Raw genomic sequence first — 26,548 nt, forward strand, 5'->3', positions numbered from 1 at the left:
ATTAATTTGATAGACCTGCTGTTTCCAGTTTTGATGTGACCTTCATGGGCCATGATTGAGTTACATAGTTAAAAAGGTGTATCTTTCTGCCTAGCCCAAGAGGCTTATGGTTGGAGTGTTTGTCCCATAACTGAAGTGTTGTGGGTTCGATTCCCAGTCAGGGTGTGTATGGGAGACAACCAATCGATGTGTCTTTCTTGCATTGATGTTTCTCTCCCTTCCTCTCTGTCTCAAAAAAGCAATGAAAAAAAATGTCCTTGGGTGAGGTTATATATATATATATATATATATATATGCAAACACACGTATATACATATCACATATGCATATATAATATACATAGGTGTGTATCATGTATATATACATACACACACAACACACATATACACACACACATACAAATGTATATCTTTCTCGTGTTAGTTTGACTTTCTCCTAAAATGGATCTCAGGAGTATCTTGAACTACTATGAGGAAGGAAACCTAAGGTGTCCACAGAACTTTATATACAAGCACCCTTAATTGATTTAAATGTCCTAACACCAGTCGGCATCCAGACGTTTGTCCAGGTTCTGTGCCAAACACAGCCCCGCAGTTGTTGAAACAACTTCACGAGGTCCGTACTGCTCCCATTTCACAGATGCGCCGGCTGAGTGTGGGCAGGTGAATTGATCCTCCCCAATTATATGCTCAGAAGGCTTCTGGCCCTCGCTTGTGACCTCTTGGCCTGTAACTCTACTGTCCTTATAGCCGTGGGGTCACAGACAACCTAAGTGCTTACTGTGGCAGCCGAGTAGGGGGTGAGTCTTCATAGAAGAAAAGATAAAGGGGACTTGTCTGCACTGAACCGTCTCTTTCCAGGTGACTGACTGGTGGGCAGGCAGAGGCACTGAGGATTCTCACCTAGTGCGTTTGCTGTCCTGGTACCTCACTGTTGGAGGAAAGCATCTTAATATCCCATTTTACCTTCGTCGAGTTGCCCTGGGAATGACCAGGGGCACTCATACTTAGATCTGTCTGCAGTATCACTGACTCTCAAATACTCGGTGCTTTTCTTCTTTGTATCCTTGAGATGGTGAATCCGTTCCTCGAGTAGTAAGTGACCCGATCTCAAACCTGGATGCCAAGTGAAGACGAAAGAAGTAAAATGTCGTCGGGAGGGTGTTGGCCTTTTCCCTAGATCTTCACCTGCCGTGAAAAGAAACCCTGCCACTCTCCGGGTTTGGGGGGTGTTCCCTGCCACCTGTCACGTGGGGCTGGGTGAGCCGAGAACTGGCCTTCCTGCCCTTCGCTTGGCGAAGTGATGAGAAGGGCGGACACTGAGGAAACAGCAGGGGGATTAGATGGGGACGGGGCCTCAAGTTGGCTTTGCTGCAAAGCAGAATTGTGACCTGTAGCGAATCATACATGGTCCAGCCCTCACTTCCTGAGTAGTGAAAATGAGGTTTTAAATGAGATCATCTTAAGGTGTCTTTGCTGAAATTCTGATTTTACATAGCCCATAAAACCAAACTAAATCTGACAAGATCACTGAGGTATTTTTAAATAATCCACAGGCTTTACAGACCCATTGAAAGAAGCACAGACCGTGTTATTGGAAACTATCCGTTGCACCATAGTAGCAAGTCAGTGCAGGGGCTGCCTTCTCGTGAGGGCAGAGACAGGCGTGGGGTCTGTGGCCTGTGTGGATCCTGAGCCCTGCCTGCCTTTCTCACCAGGCTTACCTATGGCCCGCAGTCCCCTGCCTCGACCTGCCCTCTGTGCCTGGGGCTGATCCCTGCTTGGGACCCTCTGCTCTCCTCCTGCTAACTGGATTTTTCCTTTTTTTTTGGTCCCTGAGTTCTTGTCTTTCAGTTCTGAATACTTGAAGAGCTTTTTAAGCCTCTGAACTCTAGTTTTCTCTTGGCATATCCCTCTTCCTTCCTCTGGGACAGATTTTTAGAACATGTGTTCCTAGGAATATAGATTTTTCACCCCCAGCTCATTGAGTTGACCAGCCTGCTTGCCGGAATTGCTGAGTACAAAAAGAATGCACAGTGTGTCCACGGTGTTTGGAAACAGACTTTTTTTTTTGCACAGTGAAGACACCCCCTTCATGACTTTCCACACACATAATTCTTTTTTCTTTTTTTCCCCAGACTTTACAGACATCTTGCAGATTCCATGTCACATGGTGATTTTTCTTGCCTGCATCCCCCCCCACCGTCCTGCGCCGCCTATGTCATTGCCTGTTGAACCAGTGTGCACCCTTCAGCACCAGTGTTCTAGCTGATTCTGTGTCTTAGCAGTTCCCCGTTGACTATCTACCCCTAACTTTCTTCCTGCGGTGAACAGGCTGGTTCCTGGTCAGGGTCTGTTTGGGGTCCTAGTTGGCGGTGACGTCACTCCTGTAGTGGAACCAGGTGGCAAACAGATTTCCTGAAGGCCTGCACCCGTGAGGTGGGAGTAGCCACCAGGAATGGTGTGTGAGCTCATCCGTCAGGAAAGAGTTGGGACTGAATAATGAGTGACCGGGCATGGGACAAGAAGGTGGTACACGTGTCATTGTTTGCCAGTGGCCCTGGAAGCCCAAAACTCTGTTAATGACTTTGTGTACATACCAGGGCTCTGCGCTGAGAGTTTCACCAGCTGATTTTATTTACTTTTATTTTTATTTTTTAATATTTTATTTATTTATCTTTAGAGGGGAAGGGAAAGAGAGAGGGAGAGAAACATCAATGTATGGTTGCTTCTCATATGTCCCCTGCTGGGAACTGGCCTGCAACCCAGGCATGTGCCCTTGACTGGGAATCGAACCACGATACTTTGGTTCACAGGCCCGCACTCAATCCACTGAGCTACACCAGCCAGGCTACACCAGCCAGGGTTAATGATTTTATTTCATTATTATCAGAGAGAGGGGAAGGGAGGGAGAAAGAGAGGAAGAGAAACATCGATATGAGAGAGAAACGTCAGTCATTTGCCTCTCGCACATCCCTAACTGGGGACCTGGCCTGCAACGCAGCCATGTGCCTTGACCTGGAGTTGAACCGGTGACCCTGTGTTCAATCCCCTGAACCACACCAGCCAGGGCTCGACAGCTACTTTAAAGCGGTATCTCAGCCACCTAAATTTACAGTTTCAAGAGATTTCTTACCAGTCGAATTATTTAGATTCTATCCTTAGTAGTAAGTTCTATCCTTGTAAAAGTAATTGATTTCATTCTTTAGCGATAGTTTCCAAAATGTGTTCCCCATGTACCTTCTGGTAGAGAGTGGCTCCCGGCATTTGACCAGCTGCTTAGAGATCTCCGGGAGATTGCATTGGGGGAAAATGCTGGTCCCCATGTGTTAGGAACTCCTACAAACTAGTAGAAAAACTCGGGCCGATTAGAAATATGGGCCAGTAGTAACTTGTAGTGTTTGCAGAGTGTGTGAGATCCTGTCTGAAGTGTTTTAAGTCTTGTATTAGTTCATTCTCGTATTTCCCTAATGAGGTCATTATTAGTCACATAATGACCTCTTGTGTGCCTGAGGGAGTGGGGCATAGAAGCCCATCAGTCCCCTGAGGCCACCCAGGCAGTCAGTGTTGGATCCAGGATTTGGCCCCTGGCAGTTGGACTCCAGAGTCCGTGGGCATTCCAGACCAGCCCAGGAAGGGAGCACAAATTCACAGTGGGAGATGCAAATAAGTTAAAAGTATGAGGACCCCCTTTTCACAGTTGAGATCCGAGTGAGACTCTGAGGAGAATACTTCATGGGTGATGCACACACTTCCATCTCCCCTCCGCTCCCATTAATTAGCTGAGGAGCATGCCCCCACTGTTAGGGACTAGGTTCTCTGCAGCCCCCACAGGCCCGGGACCCACCCACTCTGTGCCTGGACCGCTGGCCTGCAGGGCTGGGAGCCAGTAAGTAGTGTTGGTGTGAAGCACTCGGTTTACGGCAGTTTGTTAACGGCGATAGAAGACTCACGCGGACTCTCGTGGGGTTATCTCTGTTGAAAAGGGGTTTTCCCTTTCTGCCTGCCTTTTACATTTCAACTTTTTTTTTAAAACAAACTTCAGAAACATGTTCCCTAATCCTTGTCCTTTTCAGCAGCATTGCATCTCTGTTCACTTTGGATCAGTTCTGCACCCCTCTGGTAGCACCTGGCACTTGGAAGCAGGTGCACTGTTAGTCATTAAGGTCTGTTTTGGGGTCCTTAGTGTCTCTCCCAGCACACAGTAGGTGCTCAGATATATTCTCAGTGAATGAGTAGTTGGTCCATCGTGCATTTCCGTTTAAAAATCAAAGATTCTAGAAGAACCTCGGTAGGGTCTCAGTAGAAAATTCTCCATTCACTTAAAATGCCGACTAAATTTGCTTTCATCGCATCCATAAATATTAAGCATCTAGTGTTATTTACGATGTGCGCACACGTTGAAAAATGGGCTCCCTGTTCTCAGGGCACTGCTTTGTTCATCAGAGTAGATGAAGTATTATTTAATAAACAGCTTTTCATTTGTAGGCAATTTTGAAAGATGTATGTCGTATGGCATAAAAACCCTTTAGTCTTTCTTAACCACCCGAGCGCCGTTTAATTACACGTAAACTTACAGTTTAAAGCTAAAGCTGAAAAATAGATTTTTTCCTTTTTACTGATGGAACTGCTGAATAAAGAATCTGAAATAGTTATAAGAATAACAGACCTTTCACAATGCCAGGTCTTTAATAGAAAAAAGGCCTGCAGACTTGAGAGGTTGTTTAGTGAACCGCGTCAGGAGGGGAGGGTGGCCGGGGGCCCAGGCTGGCACTGCGGTCTTACTGTGAATGTTAATGGCCTCTCCTTTTATTCTCAGGTGTCTTTCTGGTGATAAACTATGTCATGACCCTCCAGTAGTATGTTAGCTGTTGATATCTTTGACTTGCTGTCTTGTTTTAAATAATTGCTCACCTTCCGGAGATAGAGGTTAGAAGTTCTGTTGCAGACAGCTTCGGAACACAGGTGGAGTATGTGGAAATCTTGCCTGACTCGCCGAATCTGTAGAAAATACAGGTGAGGCAAGAGCAGGTTTGCAGTTGTGAGTCCATGAAGTGCCGAGTTTATTCTTGTATTGTTGTGTATTATATTTTTGATACTTTTGCGCCACACCTTGTGAATTAAAACCAAATAATAAAAACTCCCATGTTTTCGGGTCTCTTTGGAAACTTAGAGGACCTTTTTCTTTATTATGGAGTTTAAAAATTTTAGTAGAATGTGCTTGGGTCCCTGGCCCTTGATTACTTTTTACAAGTCTGCCTTTAAACTGGAGACGTTTCTTTCTTTTTTTTTTGGCTTCTGTACATTTCTTTTAGAGATTAGTTTTTTATTGTGGTAAAAATGCAAGTCCATTTGCCATTGTGACTGTCAGTGTACAGTTCAGTGGCATTGAACACACTCTCGGTATGCGTGCCCCTCATCACTGTCTACACCCAAATGTGTCATTGTCATCCCCAGTGTAAACCTTCCCCCCTGAAACGTGAATCCCTACTCCCCCCACCCCCCACAGCTCTTGGGAATCTCCGTTCCACTTTACGCAATGGCATTCCCTTTGACTTCTTTAATTATAGTCGTTGTTGCTCCCTTGGAACTCCTGTTACTTATGTACACTCCTGGTTTCTTCATGATTTGCTTCTCAGTCATCACTGTCTTCACTTTATCTTTTCAATTTTAAAAGTCAAGACATGTTTTCCAAAAAGTTGTAAATCTTTATGCCATTCTCGCATCCCCTTGGGTTGTGTTAATTCTCTCTATTTCTGTGCAGTGTTACTATTATCTATGTCCCATCTGACAGTTCTGTGTCATCACAGGCCACCTTTGGATTGCTCCCTCATTTCTCTGTGCCTGGAGGTGGTCACGGGTCACTTTGCCTCCAGTGGCCTCTTCACAGGGCAGAGCCCTCCACGCCCTGGGAGCAGAGTGACCTTGTGAGTGACCGGTGGGCGCTGTGCTGCTCTCTGCCCCCATAGGCCGGTGACACAGGCACAGCAAAGCCCACCTGGGAACCTAAGTGACGTCGGACCCCTGCGCCCTATAATTTCGAGTTGCGGTAATTGGTGGGGGGCAGGCGTTTCTTTTTTAAAGCTCCTAAAATGATTCGGGTTTGTAGCCAGAGTTGAGAACCCATGTTCTCCACCAGGAGTGGACACACTGTTTCTGTAAAGGCTTCCATAGTAAGTCTTTTAGGTGTGTGCAGCTACTTAACTCAGCCATAACCCATTTATGAATGAGTGAACATGGCTGTGTGCCAATAAAACTTTATTTATAACAACAGTTTGCAGCCAGAGTTTGCTGAGCCGGGCTCTAAACAGACCAGCACAGCGCCCCCATTTACGGACTGTGCCATGAGGGTGGGAGAGCAGCTCACTTGGTAGTGCGTGATGTGAGTGGCAGGGCTGGGTTCCCGGCTAGGCTCCTGACCCACAGCCGGTGCTTTTGCGCACACATGCAGCGCAGCTCTCCGCAAAGTGGGCTTGGCAGGCTGTAGCATTATTATCGCATTAAAGAGTTTATGGGTCCCATAAATTTGAGAATTGCTCAGATAAATTTGAGGAAGTATCTTCGATTCAGGGTGGCAGTGTAAGGGGGTTGGAGCTGGCAGGCCGTGTTTTCTGAATGCCTTTGGTCCCAGAAGTCAGTGACAGGTCATGTCCCTGAACTCTGCTTCTGCTCTGTGGCTCTTTTGTTTCTGAAACTAGTAGAGCTTCCCAACGTGAGTCGCCTGTGCGCCATTGTCCTAATGTGTCATCGAGACCACTTGTACCGTACTTATATTATCTCAATTTTAAGATGCATTCTTTTGAAACAGTGTCTGTGAAGTTACAGGTTTGAAGTAGTTTTATTAAATGTAATAGTGTGTTAAAAATAGGGGGAAAAAAGCCTAGGAAAAGTGTTCAGGAACCTCACTACTGTGAGTTAGCAGTTGAGTTGGTGGAGCAGACGCTGTTGATCTTGTGAGAAGGCAACACAGTGGCCCAGGGCGGCTGGTCACCAGCAGACGCAGCTCACTGGAACCATGTAGGTCTCGGCTGCACCGCGTTCCAGGTGTGATGTTGTCCCGTGGCTTGGAATTCTCCAGCTGGCAGTGGTGGAGAATTGGCTGAAGTGGTTGAAGTGCTGAGCCATATACACTCTTCACAAAAGGCTCATATTTCCTCTCAGAAACGCCCAGGATGTCTTACAGATGATGCCTTCAGTGACTGAGAGGTTAAGGAACTTGTCCGAAGTCATGAAGCCAGATCCTGGAGTCACCGTTCACATTCACGTCCTTTGTAACCCTCTGCCACTGTCTCCCACGCTTGGTGGCTATTGGAACACAGCAGAGGCTGGAAAGTGATACCAAACAAGAAATGGGTTCCAGTTGCCAGGTCAGGGAACAGAACCTCACCTTCCTCCCACAGGCCTGGCGTCTGACTCCCTTGCTTTGCACTTGGCAGTTGGATGTTGGGCCAGGATGACGGCAGTGCTCAGGGACGCCTGATGTGTGCAGGGAACCTGGGCCTCCAACTTTGGTCGACATATGAAGTGTTCTGTTTTAACCGGCACCCTTGTAATTAACAGTCATCATTCTGTCACGTGAAAGGGAGCTGAGGTTTTGGCAAAATTCGTAAAGGAAAACTTCAGCCAACCTGCACGAAGGGGGGGAAAGGATGGGCTAGAAACCAAGCCTGCCCCCAAACCATTTAGCATCCAGAGAGGCAGTTGAAGAGGAAATAGTCCTCTTTTTTTAGGAAAAGACCCCTTTACAACCTCCCTAAGTGGATATACATTGAACCATGTTTGTTTACTCTTTCTTCTTTCCTTCCAAAATTCTGTTGAAAATGACAGGGGAAAAAAAAACCCATAAAAATATGAGTAGACCCATAACTAATGGGGCTGGGAGATGAGAAAGGTGCTCCAGGGGTCCCAAAGCATTGAGGCTGCTGTGGAATAAATAAAACATATGGGATCAGATCGATGGTGACATTACGCAGCAAAGGAACTTACAGCCCAGTAGAGACGGAAGTGGGAATAGCTAGAAAGATGAATTTTCCTAACGGGATCCTGGAAGATTTCCAGGAATTGAATCTGTAGGGCGTGGCAAGAGAAGTGGGTAAGGCGAGCAGTCGGTCCCGAGTTAATAAGCCAGAAACAGCTGCTCTTACTCTGCTTTCAGCGAGTTTGGCTTGGCGGCAGGGTTTGCCTATGGGAGAAGGCCATTCAGCTTAGTTTTCGGTGAACTGGGAGATTTGCCGAGGCAGAATACTGATTTGCAGCTGGAAGGAGAAGTCATAGGGGACCCCAGGATTCTTTGGTGTACCTACCTTCCAAGGATAGGTGACTTCTGAACCTCGCAATAAACACACTTTTGTCCCACCTCTTTTTCCTGCTTATTTACTATTATTCTCCTGTGTGCTAAAGAATCCCTCTGCTGTGCCCTGGCCAGGTAGCTCGGTTGGGTGGAGTACTGCTCCGAAACACTGAAGTTGTTCGTTCGATCCCTGGGCAGGTCACATACGAGCAGCAGCCCAGTGAATGCTTGGGTGGGTGGAACAACAAAATCAGTTATTTCTTTCCCTCCTTGGTTTCTTTCCTCCCTCCTCCTCCCCTTGCCTTGTAAAGGGAATTAAAAAAATTAAAACAAAAACAAACCTCTGCTTGTTTGGGGGATCCCCACCGGTCCAGACCCCATTTGTAAGAGTGAGCAAGCAGCCAAGGCTCATCAGACATTTGAGAGGAAATCAACAGGATGCACAGTGAAAAGTTAAGATAGGGAAGTAAGTTGTAATTCCTAGTCTCAGATCCAAGGGAGCAGCCAGTAAAGCAGGAGCACCCGCGGGAAAGGAGTGGTGAGGAGAGGAGGGGGCCTGAGAAGGTTGCCGTGAGGTGGCGAGGTTAGGAAGCTCTGGCTGGGGCAGGAGGTGGGGTCAAGAGCAAAATGCAACCTGCTTATGTCTCAGAAAAAGTGGTCTGGAAAATTGAGCAGAGATTTCTTCCAAAATGCAGAGCAACAGGTTTAAGCCGAGAATTATAAGGAAAAAAGAAAAGATGTGGAAGATGGGTCTAGGGGACAAATACCCAACTAAGAAGCAGATGGAGAAGGAAAAGGAGGCCTCTCTTTCTTTGATTCTAAGGTGCCATCGAAGATCAGATGCTTATTTGCGAATAACTTACCAGCTAGGGAGCTGAGAGACAGAACATTTATGAGCTGGTTTTCCTAAACATGTTTGTTTTTTCCCCCCACACCATGACATACCAGTTCTTCAGGACTGAAGTGGACACCCAGCCTTCTCATTTACAGTTCTTGTGACTCGCTGGACCATTCTTGTTAACACATGGTATTGTTTTAACGCAAAGGTTTCCACATTGTTTGTTGGAAAATAATATTAAACTTATGTGAAAGTTAAGAGAATCAGGATAGTAAGTTAGAAGCCCTGTATAGATTTTGCTGTTACTATCATTTTATGCCTTTGCTTTATCGGTTGCTTTTCTGCTTGTGAGTGTATGATGAATGTGTTTTAAATCACTTGGTACTATGATGCGTATGTCATAACCTACTGAGCTTCTTATAAGAGACTTTCACTTTTTTTTACACCTTTAGTCTTAATTATATCTTTTTAATTTTTTAAGTGTATTGATCTGGGAGAGAAACATCAATTTGTTGTTCCACTTAATTATGCATTCATCGGTAGACTCTTGTGTGTACCTGACGGGGGATCGAACCCGCAACCTTGGTGTATCGGGATGATGCTGTGACCCATGGAGCTACCTGGCCAGGACCTTAATCTGGATAATATAATTTGGATATCTGTGAAGACTTGGTTTTCTTTGTACTATTTACTTGGTTAACTTAACAAGCTGCTGTTTTATTTTATTTTATTTTCCAAATTCAAGCTAACCATGCATCACTGGAGATTTAACTGCTTCCCTTATAAATTAACTGGCACCTGAGAGAAGGGAGCTGCTAGAGTAATAATTCTCCACGGCACACGAATGAATCCCAGCAGCCTCTCCTAAATGTTAAATTCTGAGATATTTAACATGTCTGCTACCTTTCATTATGCCGACTGCCATATAATATGCAGTCTTCTATTACACAACTTTTTATTTCAGTGTTGTATCATATGAAACCTTCATGTATAAACATGAAGCCATAATTAAGGATCCTGACGTAAGATTCAACCACAGCTTGCGTATGTACCAACATTGACAGCCACGGTTATATTCATAACTTTCTTTCTCCTAGCAGCTGGAAATTTCTTTTGATATCAATGCTAGGAGGGTCCTAATTTTAGGAAGGTTAAATGTAGAGGAAGTATTTTAGAGTGCTCTCATTGCAGTATTAAAAAAAGAAAACTAGACAGACTCTGGTACAATTTTTGATTTCTCCCACCCCCAAATTTCCCTAAGCCTCAGAAAGAAGAAAGAACGAGAGGGGACTGATACTGTGCTTCTCATCTGCCCCTCTGGGAGCCAGGATGTCACCCAGAGGATTTTGTATTATTAATTCCTTAGAGGGGGATCTTTGACCATGCATAGGACCTTACGTCCAGCTGTATTTTTATTTCACTCCTTTACTGAACAGATATTGTGGGCGTCTTGTCAGTGGATCCTCCGGGAAGCACATGCCAGGGTGAGGTTAGAAGCACAACATTTTTACTGCAGAAATAACGGAACAGCACAAGGAGATGAGGCACAAATGGGCACGGGAGACCTTGGAACTGGGATGCAGTTTGGCACCTCTGGAAGGAAGGAGGAGGAAGGACCATTGGGTAAGGTGGTGCAGCGCAGGGACAAGAAAGTCTTGGCCAGCCCAACGGGAAGCTGTGGTGCAGATCGCCCATCGGGGAGTCTTTATGGGCCATAGATGGAGAGCCTCTTTCCGCGGCCACGCTCAGCCCCTGACTAGCATCGCGGGCAAAGTGAGTGGCGTCTGCCTGGAAACAGAGGCAGCCCTTCTGGACAGCTGCAGGGAGATCTGAGCAGGGCACCCTGCACAGCCACAACGGTTACTTAAACCCTGCCACGTGGTCTGCGTGTGAACCTGAGCAACTTACTTTAACTTGCAAATTTTTGTTGCTGTTGTTTTGGTAAAACAGCAATACTGATACCATTGGGTTCTTATGAGGCGTGATGGAGTAGTGTATCCTTCTAAAGAAGGGGGGCTGCACAATGGGGTCCCTCAGACAGTCACCATTATGTCCTTCTCTCTGGGGGTGCGGGGATGGTCAAGGTCTCTACACTTCACCAGTTTGACCTTGACATGGGAGACATGGTAGATACACAAATACCTGAACAGAGTTATTTCAGATGATAAGTAGTGCTATTGAAACAAGATGACGTGGCAGAGCGAGGGCAATACATTTTTTAACATCAAGCACAAAACATACCACCCAAACCCTGGCTGGTGTAGCTCAGTGGATTGAGCACGGGCCTGCGAACCACACGATCGGGGGTTCGATTCCCAGTCAGAGCACATACCTGGGTTGTGGGCCAGTTCTCAGCAGGGGACACATGAGATGCAACCATACATTGATATTTCTCTCCCCTTCTCCTTCCCTTCCCCTCTAAAAATAAATGAATAAAATCTCTTTTAAACAAAACAAAACAAAACAAAAAAATGCCACCTAGAATTTTTTCTGCCTAAAGGAATGAATGAATGAGTGAATGAATGAATACCGTTAAGAGGAAGCCATACTGGTGACCAAACTAACAGTACTGAGGACAAAATGTGTGTCATTGCCGGAGGCAGGTGGAATTAAATGTGATTTTGACATAAAGATTACTCAAATTGGTGGGGAGTTCTGGAATCCTGTAGATGCTCTCTTGTTCCTTCTAGGCAGGAAGAATTAATTTAGAAATCAACACTTGATTTTCATTTGCCTGAAAACAAAGAATAAACTGGGACAGGGTACGCTAAATCAGGAGTTGACAGATTGTTTTCCTGTAAAGGGCTAGACAGTAAATGTTTTGGGCCCTGCCGGCCAGCCTGTCTGTCAGTGCGTCTCAACTCCATCATGACTAGAAGGCCGCCACACCCCCCATGCATTCCAGTGAAACCTTCAGAACGTTCAGATTTGAATTTCACATGCTCTTCATGCATCATAAAATATTATTTTATTAAACCATTTAAAAACATAAAAACCATTCTTAGAGCCCAAGGTCTGTCAGAAGAGGTGAGTATTGGGTTTGGCTGCCCCTGGACTAGAACTCTCAAGATTTGTGGAGGAACCCGTTTTCATTAGTGGATAAGGGAAGCAAAGCGCTGAACATTTGCTTTTGAGGAGTCAGCAACCCTGGTTTTATCTTATCTCAGGGGGTTCTAAGGGTTTAGGCCCTCCGCCCGTTGAGATCAGTGACTCAAAAGCATAGCCTAGCTCCATTGTCCGTTTTTCTTGTACTTGATAAAGATGTAGCAATAACAACTGTTGGTCGGCATGATACATATAAGACACAGAATCAAACTGTATCACTACAATTTGCACTACTTGAGCAAATTATAAATGTCAAGGGGTGGAAACTTTTAATATTTTAATATTTAAGGGCATGCCTTCCATCCTCAATATGTCATTGATCTTTCGGTGTGAATACCTCCCGAGACCATCTGCTCCCCGGTTCTGCAGCCCCCCATCTGCGTGGCTTCTCATGGTGCTGACAGTGTTAACCCATTCCATGTTTCTGGAACCAACCTAAACACCCAGTCATTAGCTTTAACAAACAATAGTGTAGTGAATGATTTTGTTGGGTAAGTACATAATCACGCAGTATTTAACATATAACATGTGAGTCAAGCATCCTTTTTGGATGTATTTCCAAAAGGGGAATTAATGGATCAGATACTGTATTCATATATGCAATTAAGGGGAATTAATGCTGTACTCATATATGCATTTGTAGTTTTACCCTCAATAGTGATTGTACTGATTTATAGCAAAATATGAGCAGCTGTGTCCCTCTGGAAAAAAAGATGTAGCGTACTTTTACCCACCCTACTTGATTTATGGTGTCTTGTTTTAGTTTTAATTTACATTTCTTTCATGATTGGAATTGTAGACCCCCTCATGTGAGTGTGATCCATCAGTGTTTACTTTTACTGAACTATCTGTTCATGGCCTTTGTTAGGTTTTCTGTTGGGGGTGTTTTTAAGAGCTCTTTATGTATTTAAAAAATTAGTGCTTTGTTTCTTGTGGTTTTTTTTAAATCCTCACCTGAGGATGTGCTTATTGATTTGAGGCGGGGGGGGAAGAAAGACAAACAGAACAGTTGCCTCCCACACGTGCCCCGACTGGGTATTGAACCCACAACCTAGGTGTGTAGGTATGTGCCCTGACAGGGAGTGGGGCCCTTGATCAGTGCTCCAACTAACTGAGCCACCTGCCCAGGGCAGTTCCTTTGTTTTTGTTAGTAGTTATAAATATTTGTTATTTATCTTTTAACATTGCTAATGACTTTAAAATTTTCAAAAAGAAGTTTTTAAAATGTACTACAATTTAAAGTGTAGTCCTATTTGCTCCTTTCCTTAGGTCTTGAAAATCTTTACTTGTTACAGCTTCTAAACCTGCCCGGCTTTCTTTTTTTCTTCTTTCTCTTTCTGAGTCTGTCTTGCTTTTCATCTGACCTTCTCTGAGTCTCCTGCCCCTCTTTTCCTCTAAGGACACTTGGCCTTGGACTTGGGGCCCACCCGAATCCAGGGTGATCTCATCTCAAAACCCTTAATTCCATCCCAAACACCCTTTTTCCATTTGCAGGTTCTGTGTGGACATGTCTTATGGAGGGCCACAATCCAGCCAACTACCGTAACCCCGTGTGATCACTTGTCTGATTTTTCCCTCCAGTGGTTGACTTTAAGAATTATAATCCTCACATTTGATCTGAATATTTAATGCTCTTCAAATACATTTTTATTTCCTCTCCAAAGGAGAATTATTCTCCACCTTCTGCCACACAGGAGTGTGGGTGCTGGTAACTGCATTCCATCCTGGGACTTGTAATAGCAAGCAACTGAGAACACATAATACTTAGTTTTTATTTCTTTCTGTCCTGTAAAGCGATTTTATTTAAAAAAATGTATTTACATGGTCTTACTCCTTTCTCCATTTTCAGCATAAATGACATACCAAACCATCTTGGATCCATGCTGAGGTATCATGGTGGACACAAGACTTGTGTCCGGTGTTAAAATGCAGGAGACGTGAGTCCAGAATAGTGTTTCCTAGACGTGGTCCATAGATCATGCGTGTTAGCACCGTTAGTCTAGAACAGGAATGGGTACATATGAGCCTTCTGACTTTGGTCACGTTTTATATTTTTTATTTAGTTACCTCCTAGGTAGTTTGAAATTTCAGAGACGTCAGCAAAAATATTGATTATGAATGGGCTTTCAGGCTTATAATGATACAGTCTATTACGCATTTTTAGTTTCACAGTCCCTCATCTCAAAGTTGAGTATAAAAACTGTCCACAGAGTAGATTTATTCCTACCAATCCTGTTTTCTTGCACAGAATCCTTAAACACATCAAGTAATATGTAGACTGAATATATTAACACGAGGTTGTAAACTGTATTTTTAAGGTTACGGTTACACCTTTTTAAGTGCGATGAAATGTCTTTTGACTCCTCAATAAAATCTATCATTTATTGTAGTGAAGCCTTTATGGCTGAGCGAATGACAGTCCTTTCGCTGAAGCCCTGCTTGCTGAGCGCAGCGAGTATGCCGTGGTCGCCGCCCCGACATTTGGTTGCCAGCTGGTCCCGGATTTGGGTTTCATTCTTCATGTGGCACCAGGACACTAATGTCACAGAGCTTAGGAAGTGCCGTGTGGCTTTCTTTATTTTTGGTTTCTTGGTTATAAATTCTTGGTCACTGTAAACTTGCTGATTAAACCACAAATAATTGTGAAATAGTACGAGAAACTGGAAGAGATCTTGACGATCATGCTGGTCTAATGTTTTCCATCTTCAAAATGAACTCGACCTAGAAAAGCGCGTGCCACAAAGTAACCCGTCTGTTTCTGGTGGAGGCTCCACATGTCCTCACCTCTGTTCTTTTAGTGCTGAGTAAGTTGCACACAGTCACTGCATAAAATTTTTTGAATACAAATAAATGTGAATCTTTAATATCAGAGTATAAATAAAACATTATTTTTTATTGCTTGGATAGAATTGTATTCAAAATTAACTCAATTTAAGCTATGCTTAGTTATTAGGGAGAAAATATGTTACCATCTAGGGAAAATATTTTACAGATAAGAATCATAGTCTAGATATTTTAAAAGATACCCCAAGATTATAAAGAATAAAAGAGAAACTAACAGAGGTTTTGATGTGTTTCTTCTAAATCTTTTTTTTTTTTTTGACTCTGCCTGGATTGTCTGCACTCAGTGGCGTTAGTTTTGTTGTTTGCTTTCTAGCTAATAGTGAGCAGTTTTCTTTTCATCAAGGTTCATTGAAAAGAGTGACTTTTAATGATGGGTAACCCTTTGATGTTTGGATGTATCACAGTACGTTTCTCCCTTCCTCCTACGTAAACTGGCCTCTTCGGTAGTTTCTCGTTCTGTCTGTCACGAATCCTGCTAAAACAGCTCACGGAGTCCACTTCTTGTCAGACCGGGTGGCTCGTTAGCTTCGGGTTGATGGCTGCGTGGAGGGCAGGTTGCCGGCGGGCTGCACCCGGAGGCTGGCCCCTTTCTAGTTGGAGTTTGCTTTGGCCCATGCCGACCACCCCACTTTGAAAAACCTCTGCAATTTTGATTCAAAAGCACGCTATTGTATTTTAATTGGAATGTTTTTGATCGCCGTGTTCTCATGGTCCCCTTGTCACTGCTTTAGTGACAGCTTTGGGGGTGGGGAATGCCAAAGGCTACACAGTAATACACTTCGATCGCAAGAAACATTAAAACGAGGGAGGGTGGGAGTCTTAGAACCAGGGAAACCGCATCTGGCTTTTAATGAGTGCACACTTAGCGTGTTGTCCATTTTCTAATTTCCTTCTAGTGTTTATGAGGTAGGTATTATATTATCCTTTCCATTTTATGAATGAGGAGACTCTGTTATGGAGAGGTAGAATGATTGGGCCCCAAATCAGTGTCACTTGAATATGATTTAAGAGCTGGGTTTCAAACACAGATTAACTGGATTTAAGAAACTCCTAGCAATCATCCCACACAAGAGACTGAAATGTTAATCTGCATGAGTAGAGATTTTTAAAAAAATATTCCACTTCCATGAAAGGAAAATTAGTTGTCAAATGGGTATTTTTGTTTTAATACATTTTTAGGATGACGAAAGTAGACAAAGTGAAAATGTACCTGAAAGTTTAGGACGCAGTTGTGTTAACACTTGTGTGCGTAGAGAATTGTGTGTTGTGCTGTCTTGGAGAGAGGAGGGGAGCCACTGGTGCCCCTGAAGTTGTGCCTCACCGAGTGTGATGGGGTATTTTGTGCCCAAGATGCCGGCAGTGTCTCCTGACCAATGTGGGCATAGATTGGAGAACGTGGGGTTGGAGAGGAAGTGTCCTGGCTTCACCATTTGGCTCTGTCCTGTGCTAGTGCAATCTTGTGCCATTGATGTCAGTCTTCTGTGCCTTGGTGTTCTCATTTTCTTGTCTTGATGTCCCACTCCCCCAAGGCAGGTGGCTTCAGCATTTCACTTCATTCCTGGAATCTCTTCACCAGTAGTATTCAATCTGCCAAAGGTGCCCAGTCATAAACCCTAGAGAGGAGCTAGAATATGGGTACGTGGTCTCCTACTAGGCAAGGGCGTGGCGGCGGCTTGAGTATGACTTCCAGGGAATTTTCAGTTCACTGTTTTAAGAACATGGTCCTGACACAGGAGGCATAGCATTGTGATGCAGCTACTCTCTCTGCTGTGTGTGAGTGCCCGTGGAGAGTGTGTTTTCACACAGACACCGGGACTTGCATGCCGCTGAATTGCGAATAATAGCGTCAATGCAGTGCTACTGGAGGGCACTTTGTTTCTTTGTCAGGTCGGTGTTTTATAGAGCACCATGCACGTTCTTCTGTTACGTTTCCAACTTTTAAATAAGTATTCAACTTCTGTAAGTTGGCTGACTATATAAATGTTTGTGGCATTCCTTATTCTTACATTGAACTGAGAGCCGTTTTGTGTTGACTTCTCTATTTTAAATTGTTGCTTCAGTGTGATAGGAACAATTTAAGAGGTGTCAGATGTGTGAGCTTTTGTAGGTGATTTTTAAAAAACATAAGCTCCCTTTCATTTATCTATTTTTTGGTCAGGCATTTCAAAAATTGGGCTGGAAATGAATGACTTAGAATTCGTCATAGGTTTAGATATAAAGAGCTAAATTATTTTGACATTGATGGTATACACATATTAGGCAACTGACATTTTTATTTTTCTGTCATTTTTAGGATTCTGAGTAACAATAAAATATCTGAACTGAAGAATGGTTCATTTTCTGGGCTAAGTCTCCTTGAAAGATTGTGAGTATTTTTTAATTATCATTTCTTATTATTTTACATTATGCATTTTTATCGTAAATTTGGTATTAAACTCCCAATGTTTTGAAATTAAAAAATTGAGTTTTTCCAACATTTTACAGAAATTTGAAGAATTGAATTCTAAAAAACAAATAATTGTGATTTCACTTACACGAGGAATCTGAAAAACAAAAGGAACTACAAAGTTAACCGAAACAAACACGGAGATACAGAGAACAAATGGGTGGTCGTCAGACGGGGGCATTTGAGGGGATGAGAGAAAAGGGTGAGAGGGAGTAAGAAAGTACAAACTGCCAGTTATGGAAACAGTCACAGGGATGAAAAGTACAGCCTAAGAAGCGAATATGATCAGTAGTATCGTGATAACTATATATAATGTCAGGTGGGTACTGGGCGCATTGGAGTGGGGACATTGTAAGACGTGTAAGTGTAACTTTGCAAGGTATATAAGGTACATAAATTAGTTGTACAATATAACGTGTGAACTGTAATTGGAAAATCAATTAAAAAAAGAAAAGCTAGTTAAAGCAGAAGTCAGCAGGCTTTCCGTAAAGGGCCATATAGTCCATATTTTAGGCTCTGTGGGCCACGTGACCTTGTCACCGTGACGCGACTCTGCCGTTATAGTGAGAGAGCAGCAACAGGTGATAAATGAGTGAATCGCTGTGGAGGTCACTCTGTTCATAGAACAGGCTGTGAACCTTGGTCGGCTGACCACTGGCTTGGGAAGTAGAGGCACGCTTTTGAAGTTCTGTCGTGACGCCTGCGTGCCTCATCAAATAGCCACACAGAATTTAAAAGCGGGGTGGGGGGACTTTTGGGTAAACTTTGATATTTTATCCAGATGTCTCTGAATGTGATCATTTTGCTTAGCGGTTAGGTACAGTTTTGCTTCTGATCAGATGTGTTACAGGTTAGTACTCATTTTTGGCCTTGGGAGTTGTCCATGGTGGATATTCAGTTTGCTTCTTTTCCGAATACTGTTCTAGGATCGAGTTTCAAATTCCCACGTTACCCATCTATCTCAGGTAACACTTCAGAGTACACCAGGGAGCCACACCGTGACCATCTTTTCTGCTGAGTATCAGACGTTCCGTTTTTCTTAGCTCTCTCTGTCATGCTTTGCTTTCCCTACCCCCAGGTGGCCTTGCCTTGACGACGTCACCTGCTGGCTTCTCCTACAATTGAGCGCCCACCGGACTTCATTGCTTCCGTCACTGCTGTGTTTTAAGCATATACCATCGATAACATTTGACCTTGTCTCCAAACACAGCCACAGTTTTAGATATTATGGGTTAGGACTTCAACATAGGAGTTTGGCAGGGACACAGTTCAGCCTAGAATTTCAAACCATGTTGTTCGAGGGTGACCTGTATATTGTTTTGAAAAGAATTGTCTAAAACTTATACTCCCTATACATTTTTCTCTCAATTTTTCGGTAAATGTNGCCACACAGAATTTAAAAGCGGGGTGGGGGGACTTTTGGGTAAACTTTGATATTTTATCCAGATGTCTCTGAATGTGATCATTTTGCTTAGCGGTTAGGTACAGTTTTGCTTCTGATCAGATGTGTTACAGGTTAGTACTCATTTTTGGCCTTGGGAGTTGTCCATGGTGGATATTCAGTTTGCTTCTTTTCCGAATACTGTTCTAGGATCGAGTTTCAAATGAAACTCGTTACCCACGTTACCCATATATCTCAGGTAACACTTCAGAGTACACCAGGGAGCCACACTGTGACCATCTTTTCTGCTGAGTATCAGACGTTCCGTTTTTCTTAGCTCTCTTTGTCATGCTTTGCTTTCCCTACCCCCAGGTGGCCTTGCCTTGACGACGTCACCTGCTGGCTTCTCCTACAATTGAGCGCCCACCGGACTTCATTGCTTCCGTCACTGCTGTGTTTTAAGCATATACCATCGATAACATTTGACCTTGTCTCCAAACACAGCCACAGTTTGAGATATTATGGGTTAGGACTTCAACATAGGAGTTTGGCAGGGACACAGTTCAGCCTAGAATTTCAAACCATGTTGTTCGAGGGTGAACTGTATATTGTTTTGAAAAGAATTGTCTAAACTTATACTCCCTATACATTTTTCTCTCAATTTTTCGGTAAATGTTTTTTGGGTTTTTTTTTGGTATTAGACTTTTTAGATAGTTTATAATTGAGAACTTCTGTTATTTATCTGTTCTTCCATGCACCTATTCATCTCTCCTTCTTCCCCTCTATCTTCTCTCTTCATTATATAGTCTTGTCATTCATGTGCTGTGGTACGTATTTGTCGGAAATCAGTGTCACTGATTTCACTCTCCTTACTGACTCCAGAATTGCACAGTGGTCAGTGTGCCTGACTCTTCAGTGCTCATTCCCCCCCATGATGATGGGTCTAGGCCAACAGAGCATCTCTTTCTCGTGAATGACAGAGCCAGTCCTAGCCAATAAGAGATGAAGGGTGATTGGCTTTGAGGCTTTGGAGAGAGATTCCCCAGCCCCTGGGGAGATAGAAAAAGCAAGCCTCTGTTCTTTTTCATGACTTTGTGTTTGGAAGTGATTTTTGGACCCGGGATAGGATGTCAGGGCAGCCTGAAGGCCAACCTGACTTTGTGAGAATAGAGATCCGAGAGAGGAATGGGACCAACCGTGAAGACTGCCCTGCCTCTCAATTTCCTGTAATATCAGGGAATTACTTTCTTTTTTTAAAGAGAGATGGAAAGGGAAGGAGAAAGAAAGGGACAGAAACATCAGTGTGTGGTTGCCTCTCACATAGCTCCCACTGGGGACCTGGCTCACAACCCAAGCATGTGCCCTGACTGGGAATCGAACCGGGGACAATTTGGTTCGCAGCCCACACACAATCCACTGAGCTACTGTTTTCTTTCTAGAGGAAGCTTTTTCAGATAGAGGTTTCTGATACCTGCAGCAAGAAATTGTCTTTTCTTATATACTTGATATTCTTGCCTAAATTAAGAGCTAGCTCTTTTTCTAAGAACTGTTTAAACATTTCTTCAATTTTGTTGAAGCATTTTGTGTTCACCTTTTTTTCATTTATGTTGTAATGACCCAGCACATTCAGATTCAGCTGCACATCCTGACATTGGACTTGTGTTCACTAGGGAAGCTCTGGGTGGGTGAGGGAAATGTGGAATGAGAGAACCCGGCTAGAAATATCTTTTGGAAATGCCTGATTAATAGGACTATTATTAAATATAATACAATATGTCGAGCATTTTTTCATTATTAAAGAAAAAGCGTATCTTTGAATCATATTACACTACTTAGTTATTCATGAGAGGTATTTTCTAAAGACACACTCAGTACATCATTGACTGCAGATTCATGTTGTGCTTTAGCTGAATTATTTCCTCTTGTGGGTGTTTTTCAAACTCTGAAAAGGGAAACATGGTTTTGGAAAAATGGAACTGACATTGTATGTATTTCTATTTGCAGAGATTTTTAGCTTATGCAATGCCGCTCCAACACATGCTGATGGAATTTTCTCCAGAAACCTTCCCTTTGAGGTGTAGGGCTGGGATCAGCTGGGGAGGGGGAGAGAGGAAGTAGGACATTGGGCCTGAGGATGAATTGTGCTTCCTGGGACTTAAAAAGTTGGGGACAAAAAGTAAGTTTTATTATGAAACATTTCAGACATACAGAAAAACTGAAATAAGAATGTAGAAATCTCCCACACCCCTGATTTACTTACCCAGACTCAATAATTATTCACAATTTGAAATATTGGAATATGCTTACCCATACACATGTTGGCTACGTTGTTTGAGGGTCGGTTGCAGACAGGATCCTGTACCGTTACGAGGTGTGAGGGTCACGAGTGACAAGCAGTAATCTCTGCGTTGTCTGATTTCATGAGTATTCTAATGATTTCATGGGTAACCATAATTTACTAAGACAACTTCTATAGTAAAGCTTAGGTAAATGTAGTTCTGTCTCTCAGCCGTGGTTTCCTTCTTCATCCGTTTACCATCCGTCTCAGTCTGTTCTGGCGTCTGTAACGAGCTACCAGAAACTGCGTAGTTTGTAACGTCATTTATTTCTCACAGTTCTGGAGGCTGGAATGTCCAGGATGAAGGCACCGGCAGTGAGGGACCACTGTGTCCAGTGAAGGACCACTTCCTACTAGACTATCTTTTCGCTGAAACCTCACGTGCCGGAAGGGGGAGAGGGAGCTGTCTCAAGTCTCCTTTTGGAGGCCATTAGTGTCATTTCTTAGATCTCTGTTCTCATGACTTAATCGCCTCCCAAAAGCTCCACCTTAATCCCATCACCTTGGGAGTTAGGTTTTCAAAGTATGAATTTGGGTGAGAGGGGCAAACACTGACAGGGGTGTCCAACCTTTTGGCATCTCTAGGCCACACTGGAAGAAGAAGAGTTGTCTTGGGCCACACATTAAATACACAAACACTAATGAAAACTGGTGAGCAAAAATGTGTCAGGTAAATTTATGATTTTGTGTTGGGTTGCATTCCTAGACATCCTGGGCTGCATGAGGCCCGCGGACCGTGGGTTGGACACCCCCATACCGCTGTCCATCTGCCCCTCTCTGCATACTGAGTTCTCTCACTCTCACTAAACAGTCATGAACTCTACCCTTGTGGAACTCCTGGTGTTGTGGAAAGATGGTTTAAGCACTCAAAGTACAGTGGGATGAGGCCATGACAGGGAAGCATGGGGCACTGTTGGTTCACAGGTGTTTTTCCAGGCAGGGAATGGTGTCAACTCCAAGGCCTAAGGATGAGAAGGAGTCAGAAGAGAGAAGCAGGGCTGGGGTGAGGCTATGAGGTGGGGGAGACCGGGGTGTATGTTAAGGACAGGGAAGCCACGTGCAGAGGTCTAGAGGTGAGAGAAATATGACTCTTTCTAGAAACATGTCACAGTATGACTAGGACATATGAAGAAGAAAGACAGACCGAGTGAGCGAATGTTAAAGGCAGGTGTTGGGCAGCATGGGACGTGAGAGTCAGAGTCGGAAGATGGGCCAGGTCAGGACCATGGATAGCCTGTAAGTTATGCCCCAAAGTCTGAACTCTTCTCTGAGGGCACTGTGGCGTCTCTGCAGGATTTAGCCAGACAGAGACATCACCAGATTCATGCTTATGAAGATGTAAACGGGGAAGAGTTGAGAGAAGCGAGGATGCACGTCAGTCGGAGCTGTGTGGTATATTACCTGGGCTGGGGTGATGCCCGTGGGGAGGAAAGAGAATCACACACACTGTATTTTGCTGTGTATAGTGTGCTCCTGTGTACGATGTGCACCCACATTTAGTGTGCATTATACATGGGATTATACCCATTATTATACCCATGTATGAGGTACATCCTTATTTTTCCCTCAAAAATTTGGGCCAAAAAAGTGCACATTATACACAGCAAAATATGGTAGTTGGCAGGTACACAATACCACATGGTATAGTTTGTTAAACATGTTAGAACATTTTTCAAACATACAAAGATGTTGAAAGAAAGTATCTCTAGCACCTTGATTTAATTATGGCCAGCTTTTGGTATGTTTATCTGTCTTTCTCTAGCTCTAGGTATAAATTTGCTCAGTTCCTTTAGTAAATGTTCACTGTGTCAGTAGGAAAGATCTGTTTACTTCCAGATGTCTGGCTTGGCTACTTATTGACACCGAGAACTTGGCCAGATTTCACAATCTTTCTGCACATGAGTTTCCTTGTCTGAAGCCACAGTAATACCTCCTAGGATTGAGTGTGAGATCTTAATGGGATGATAAGTGATGGATACCCACTCAATGATTTTAGTGTAACTGAGGTGCCCAGAGTGAGAGCTGGACTTCAGGCTTGGCTGGACCCAGGGACTCAGCATTTATTTTCTTTTCTTGTTTATTGATTTCATCAGGCAGGCTCTTCTATTTGGCTTACATCTCCACCTCTTATCAAGTCAGTGGAAATGGTTACTCTCTGCCTCTCTCAAGGTCCTAGGTTTTGTTCGACCACAGTCATGTAATCATGCCAATTACCAGGGCCAGAGTATATGAAAAATCAGGACAGGGGTTGTCCAAGTGCCATGCCTGGAGGGTTGGAGCTGAGAATGCTAGGCACTGTCTGGTGTGCACCATGTGCTGTGGGAAAGTAGGGACAATGAGGGAGAAGGCTACAAAAACAAAAATGATGCTTAGCGCAATGACTGAACATTAAATAATTGTTCCGGCAGTGTCATTGTTGAATTCTGGAACCTTTTATAATTACAGTATTTTATAGGACTGTAGTTTACTGCTAGCTGCGGGTTTGAATCCTACCGGGGTACATATATCTTTTTTGACATATACCTTTATTCTTCTATTGGCCAAAACAAATGGCTCTAGAGTCTGATTCCTCACATTTGGATTCTGGCTCTAGGTTCTTGGTTTAGTCTTCTTGGCTTCTGTTTCCTCGCGTTTGTTATTGTTGTTCTCTGTATGGTAGTTAAGTGTGACAGGCCGAAATATTTGTTACAGTCTCACATGTAAATAATTTGTTTTGCTTTGTTTTTCACAGGGACCTCCGAAATAATCTTATTAGTAGTATAGACCCAGGTGCCTTTTGGGGACTGTCATCGCTCAAAAGATTGTAAGTGTTTGAATTGCTTCTTATGAGTTTCAGCTGTTTCTTTTATAAGTAATTGTTCATCTACTTTTACATGATAAAAAAATTGGTTTTTAATAACATTCAGACGTTCACCTGGCCTGGTCCAGGGTAGGAAACAGAGAATATTTAATATAAGTAGCTTAGAAGGCACTTTGATTTGTTTGGTGGTTGTGTCCCTCTTATGCTAATCAGATCATTGCTGCATTGGCTTTGCAGCTGTCATTAATCAAGCTGTGGACACATTCAGATCCTGTCTGTTGTAAATTCTGTATCACTTGAGGTCCGTTTCTATTAATGATATAAAGTCTCGCCATTTCCATGTATACTTTATCTTATTTTATATTATTATTATTATTATTATTATTTCGAATCCTAAAGACCAGTCTTTATTCTGAGGATGAAAACTCCCCTCAGCGGCCTCCCCTTACGCTGTTTCCCAGTTGTTGAGACGTAACCCTACACCCGAGCCATGTGTACTGCCCGTCCCTCCATCCTTTATTCCTTCTAAAGGCATTTAGTACGTGCTGGCTGCTTGCCATCTCCGACTTCTCTGGAATAGCTCACAGTCTCTTGGGGGAGAAAATCGGTGGATAATGAAAATACATCAGGCATATGTGCTACAACAGATAAAATAATAACCATCCGCCAGGGAAAGGAGGGATGATCTGAGAGGGGGATGGCAAGCCACGGGAGCAGCGGACATTTAGACTCGACCTCACTCCTTGTGCGAAGACTAACAGAAGCTTGGAGGACACAGGCGTGGAAACATGTCTCTTGGGACAGTGCCTTAGTTCCTTGGCCACAGCCTAAAGTAGAAAGAGGGAGAAGAATGCTGGGCTGTTCGGGGCAGGACTAGGCTTTTGTGGGCTTTGATGACCTCTTGCCATATTGTAAAAATTCCGAATCGATTGTTTAGATGGGTGTGGGGGGCAGGCAGAACTTTATGAGTGTGGGGTCGACATGATCAGATCTGTGTTTCAGCGTGTTCCTGGTGACAGTAGGGAGTAGCCACTTAAGTGCAGAGGTTCAAAGACAAAAGACACCGCGGGGAGAGTGGCCAGCTCCATGCTTTCATTCTTTTTAGAGGTCATCCCTTTAAGTCCCGCTGTCTGTCTGCCTGTTTGCCTGTCTGTCTGTCTCTCTCTTTTGGTTCTATCACCCTTTCTTATTATTTATTTAATTTTTCTAAAAAGTCCAAGGTGCTTGGGTATTATTTATGTCTTACTTGTTTTCCATAGTTCAGTGTCTGAACTATATCCTACTTAAATGTTGACCCTGACCTTATACCCTAATACTTTGGATCTCTTGCAGCTCTTTTTCTGTCAATTAAAATCTGCTCATTTTTTTACTTGCATCCAGTCCTAAAAGTTGGCGATGCTAGTTTTTCAGGTTTTTTTAAAAGTTACTTATGCTAGTAAAATTGCCTTTCATCGAAAACTTACACTCTCCAGGTCTCACAGTTCCCCCTCTTGGGCCGTTTTAAGTTTCAGAATCCTGGAAGATTCAGAATAATAGGACTTGAAAGATTCTGTCTCAGTCTTGTGGAATTTAAAATTTCAGTCAGGCTCTGCAGAAGGGAATTTCTGATCATGTCTTTGTTGTGGGTGGCTCATGGTGTTTACTGGCTTTGTGTGCCCTCGGAGGAAGAGGCTCAGGGATGTGTGGGGAGGATCGGTTTTCCTCCTCCTCATTCGCTCTGTTCTTCTCTGGTTTCCAGTGAAGGCTTTCTCATGAAGCAAGTAAGAAAAACTGGCCCATCTGGAGTAGGTCAGTGGGGCGTGGAAACCAGAGTTCTAGAAAAGGAAGACAAGAGTTGGAGGGTGGCAGGCATTACGTAGGCATCAGTGTTGCGGTGGGTCAAGGGGGAGTTCAGTAGCTGTGTATCAACCAGGCTTAGCAACATAAAGTGTGAGGCAGAGATCAGCAGCACCCTGTTCATTGAGTCGGTTCTGTGTCCAACAGTGAGCCGGGCTCCAGAGATACCAGGGTAACTTGGGAACTCCTTGAGGGTGCAGTTTCGTGGAATCATACACACTGACCAAGAGCCTAGATATGAACTTGGAATCTACTTACAGAGGGGTGGAGCCATGGCTCGAGTTTAGCTGCTAAGAGCCTTGACAGCTGTTAGGATTCAGCCAGACTGACACAGGAAGGGACACGGGGCACAGCTGTCAACAGGCAGCACACCTGTCCAGAACCAGAGTCATGATGGAGCGGAGCAGAGTGGCTCAATGAGCTGGGTGTGTCACTGAAACTCATGTTCTTCGTGCTCCTTACCAGGGGCAGACTGACCCCAGGTGTGGATGGGTCAGTTCCAACCTACGCCTGAGCAGGACTCGGGCCTCTAGGGGCCTCTACATATACCCTTTCAGAAACTCTGGGGCCAAGGTCCAATCATCTCTGGTTTAACTGTCCTTCCTGGTCATTCTGATGCTAACGTGTCCAAACTCCTAGGGTATTTGAAGATTTTTCCCACCATTTTTTCC

The 26,548-nt window shown here is 43.8% G+C and overlaps 1 protein-coding gene across 1 annotated transcript in view; it reads left to right on the top strand.

Annotated features, from left to right (window-relative positions):
* Positions 1-26,548, top strand: part of ADGRA3 (adhesion G protein-coupled receptor A3) — a 105,733-nt gene that overhangs the window by 13,648 nt on the left and 65,537 nt on the right. Inside the window, exons 2-3 of the mRNA XM_037045004.1 lie at positions 17,370-17,441; positions 23,973-24,044. Of these exons, the coding sequence (XP_036900899.1) occupies positions 17,370-17,441; positions 23,973-24,044 (144 nt within the window). The remainder of the gene's footprint in view (positions 1-17,369; positions 17,442-23,972; positions 24,045-26,548) is intronic.

This window comes from Sturnira hondurensis, unplaced genomic scaffold (genome assembly GCF_014824575.4).
Source record: "Sturnira hondurensis isolate 20B ecotype Veracruz unplaced genomic scaffold, ASM1482457v3 Scaffold0000780, whole genome shotgun sequence".
NCBI lineage: Eukaryota > Metazoa > Chordata > Mammalia > Chiroptera > Phyllostomidae > Sturnira > Sturnira hondurensis.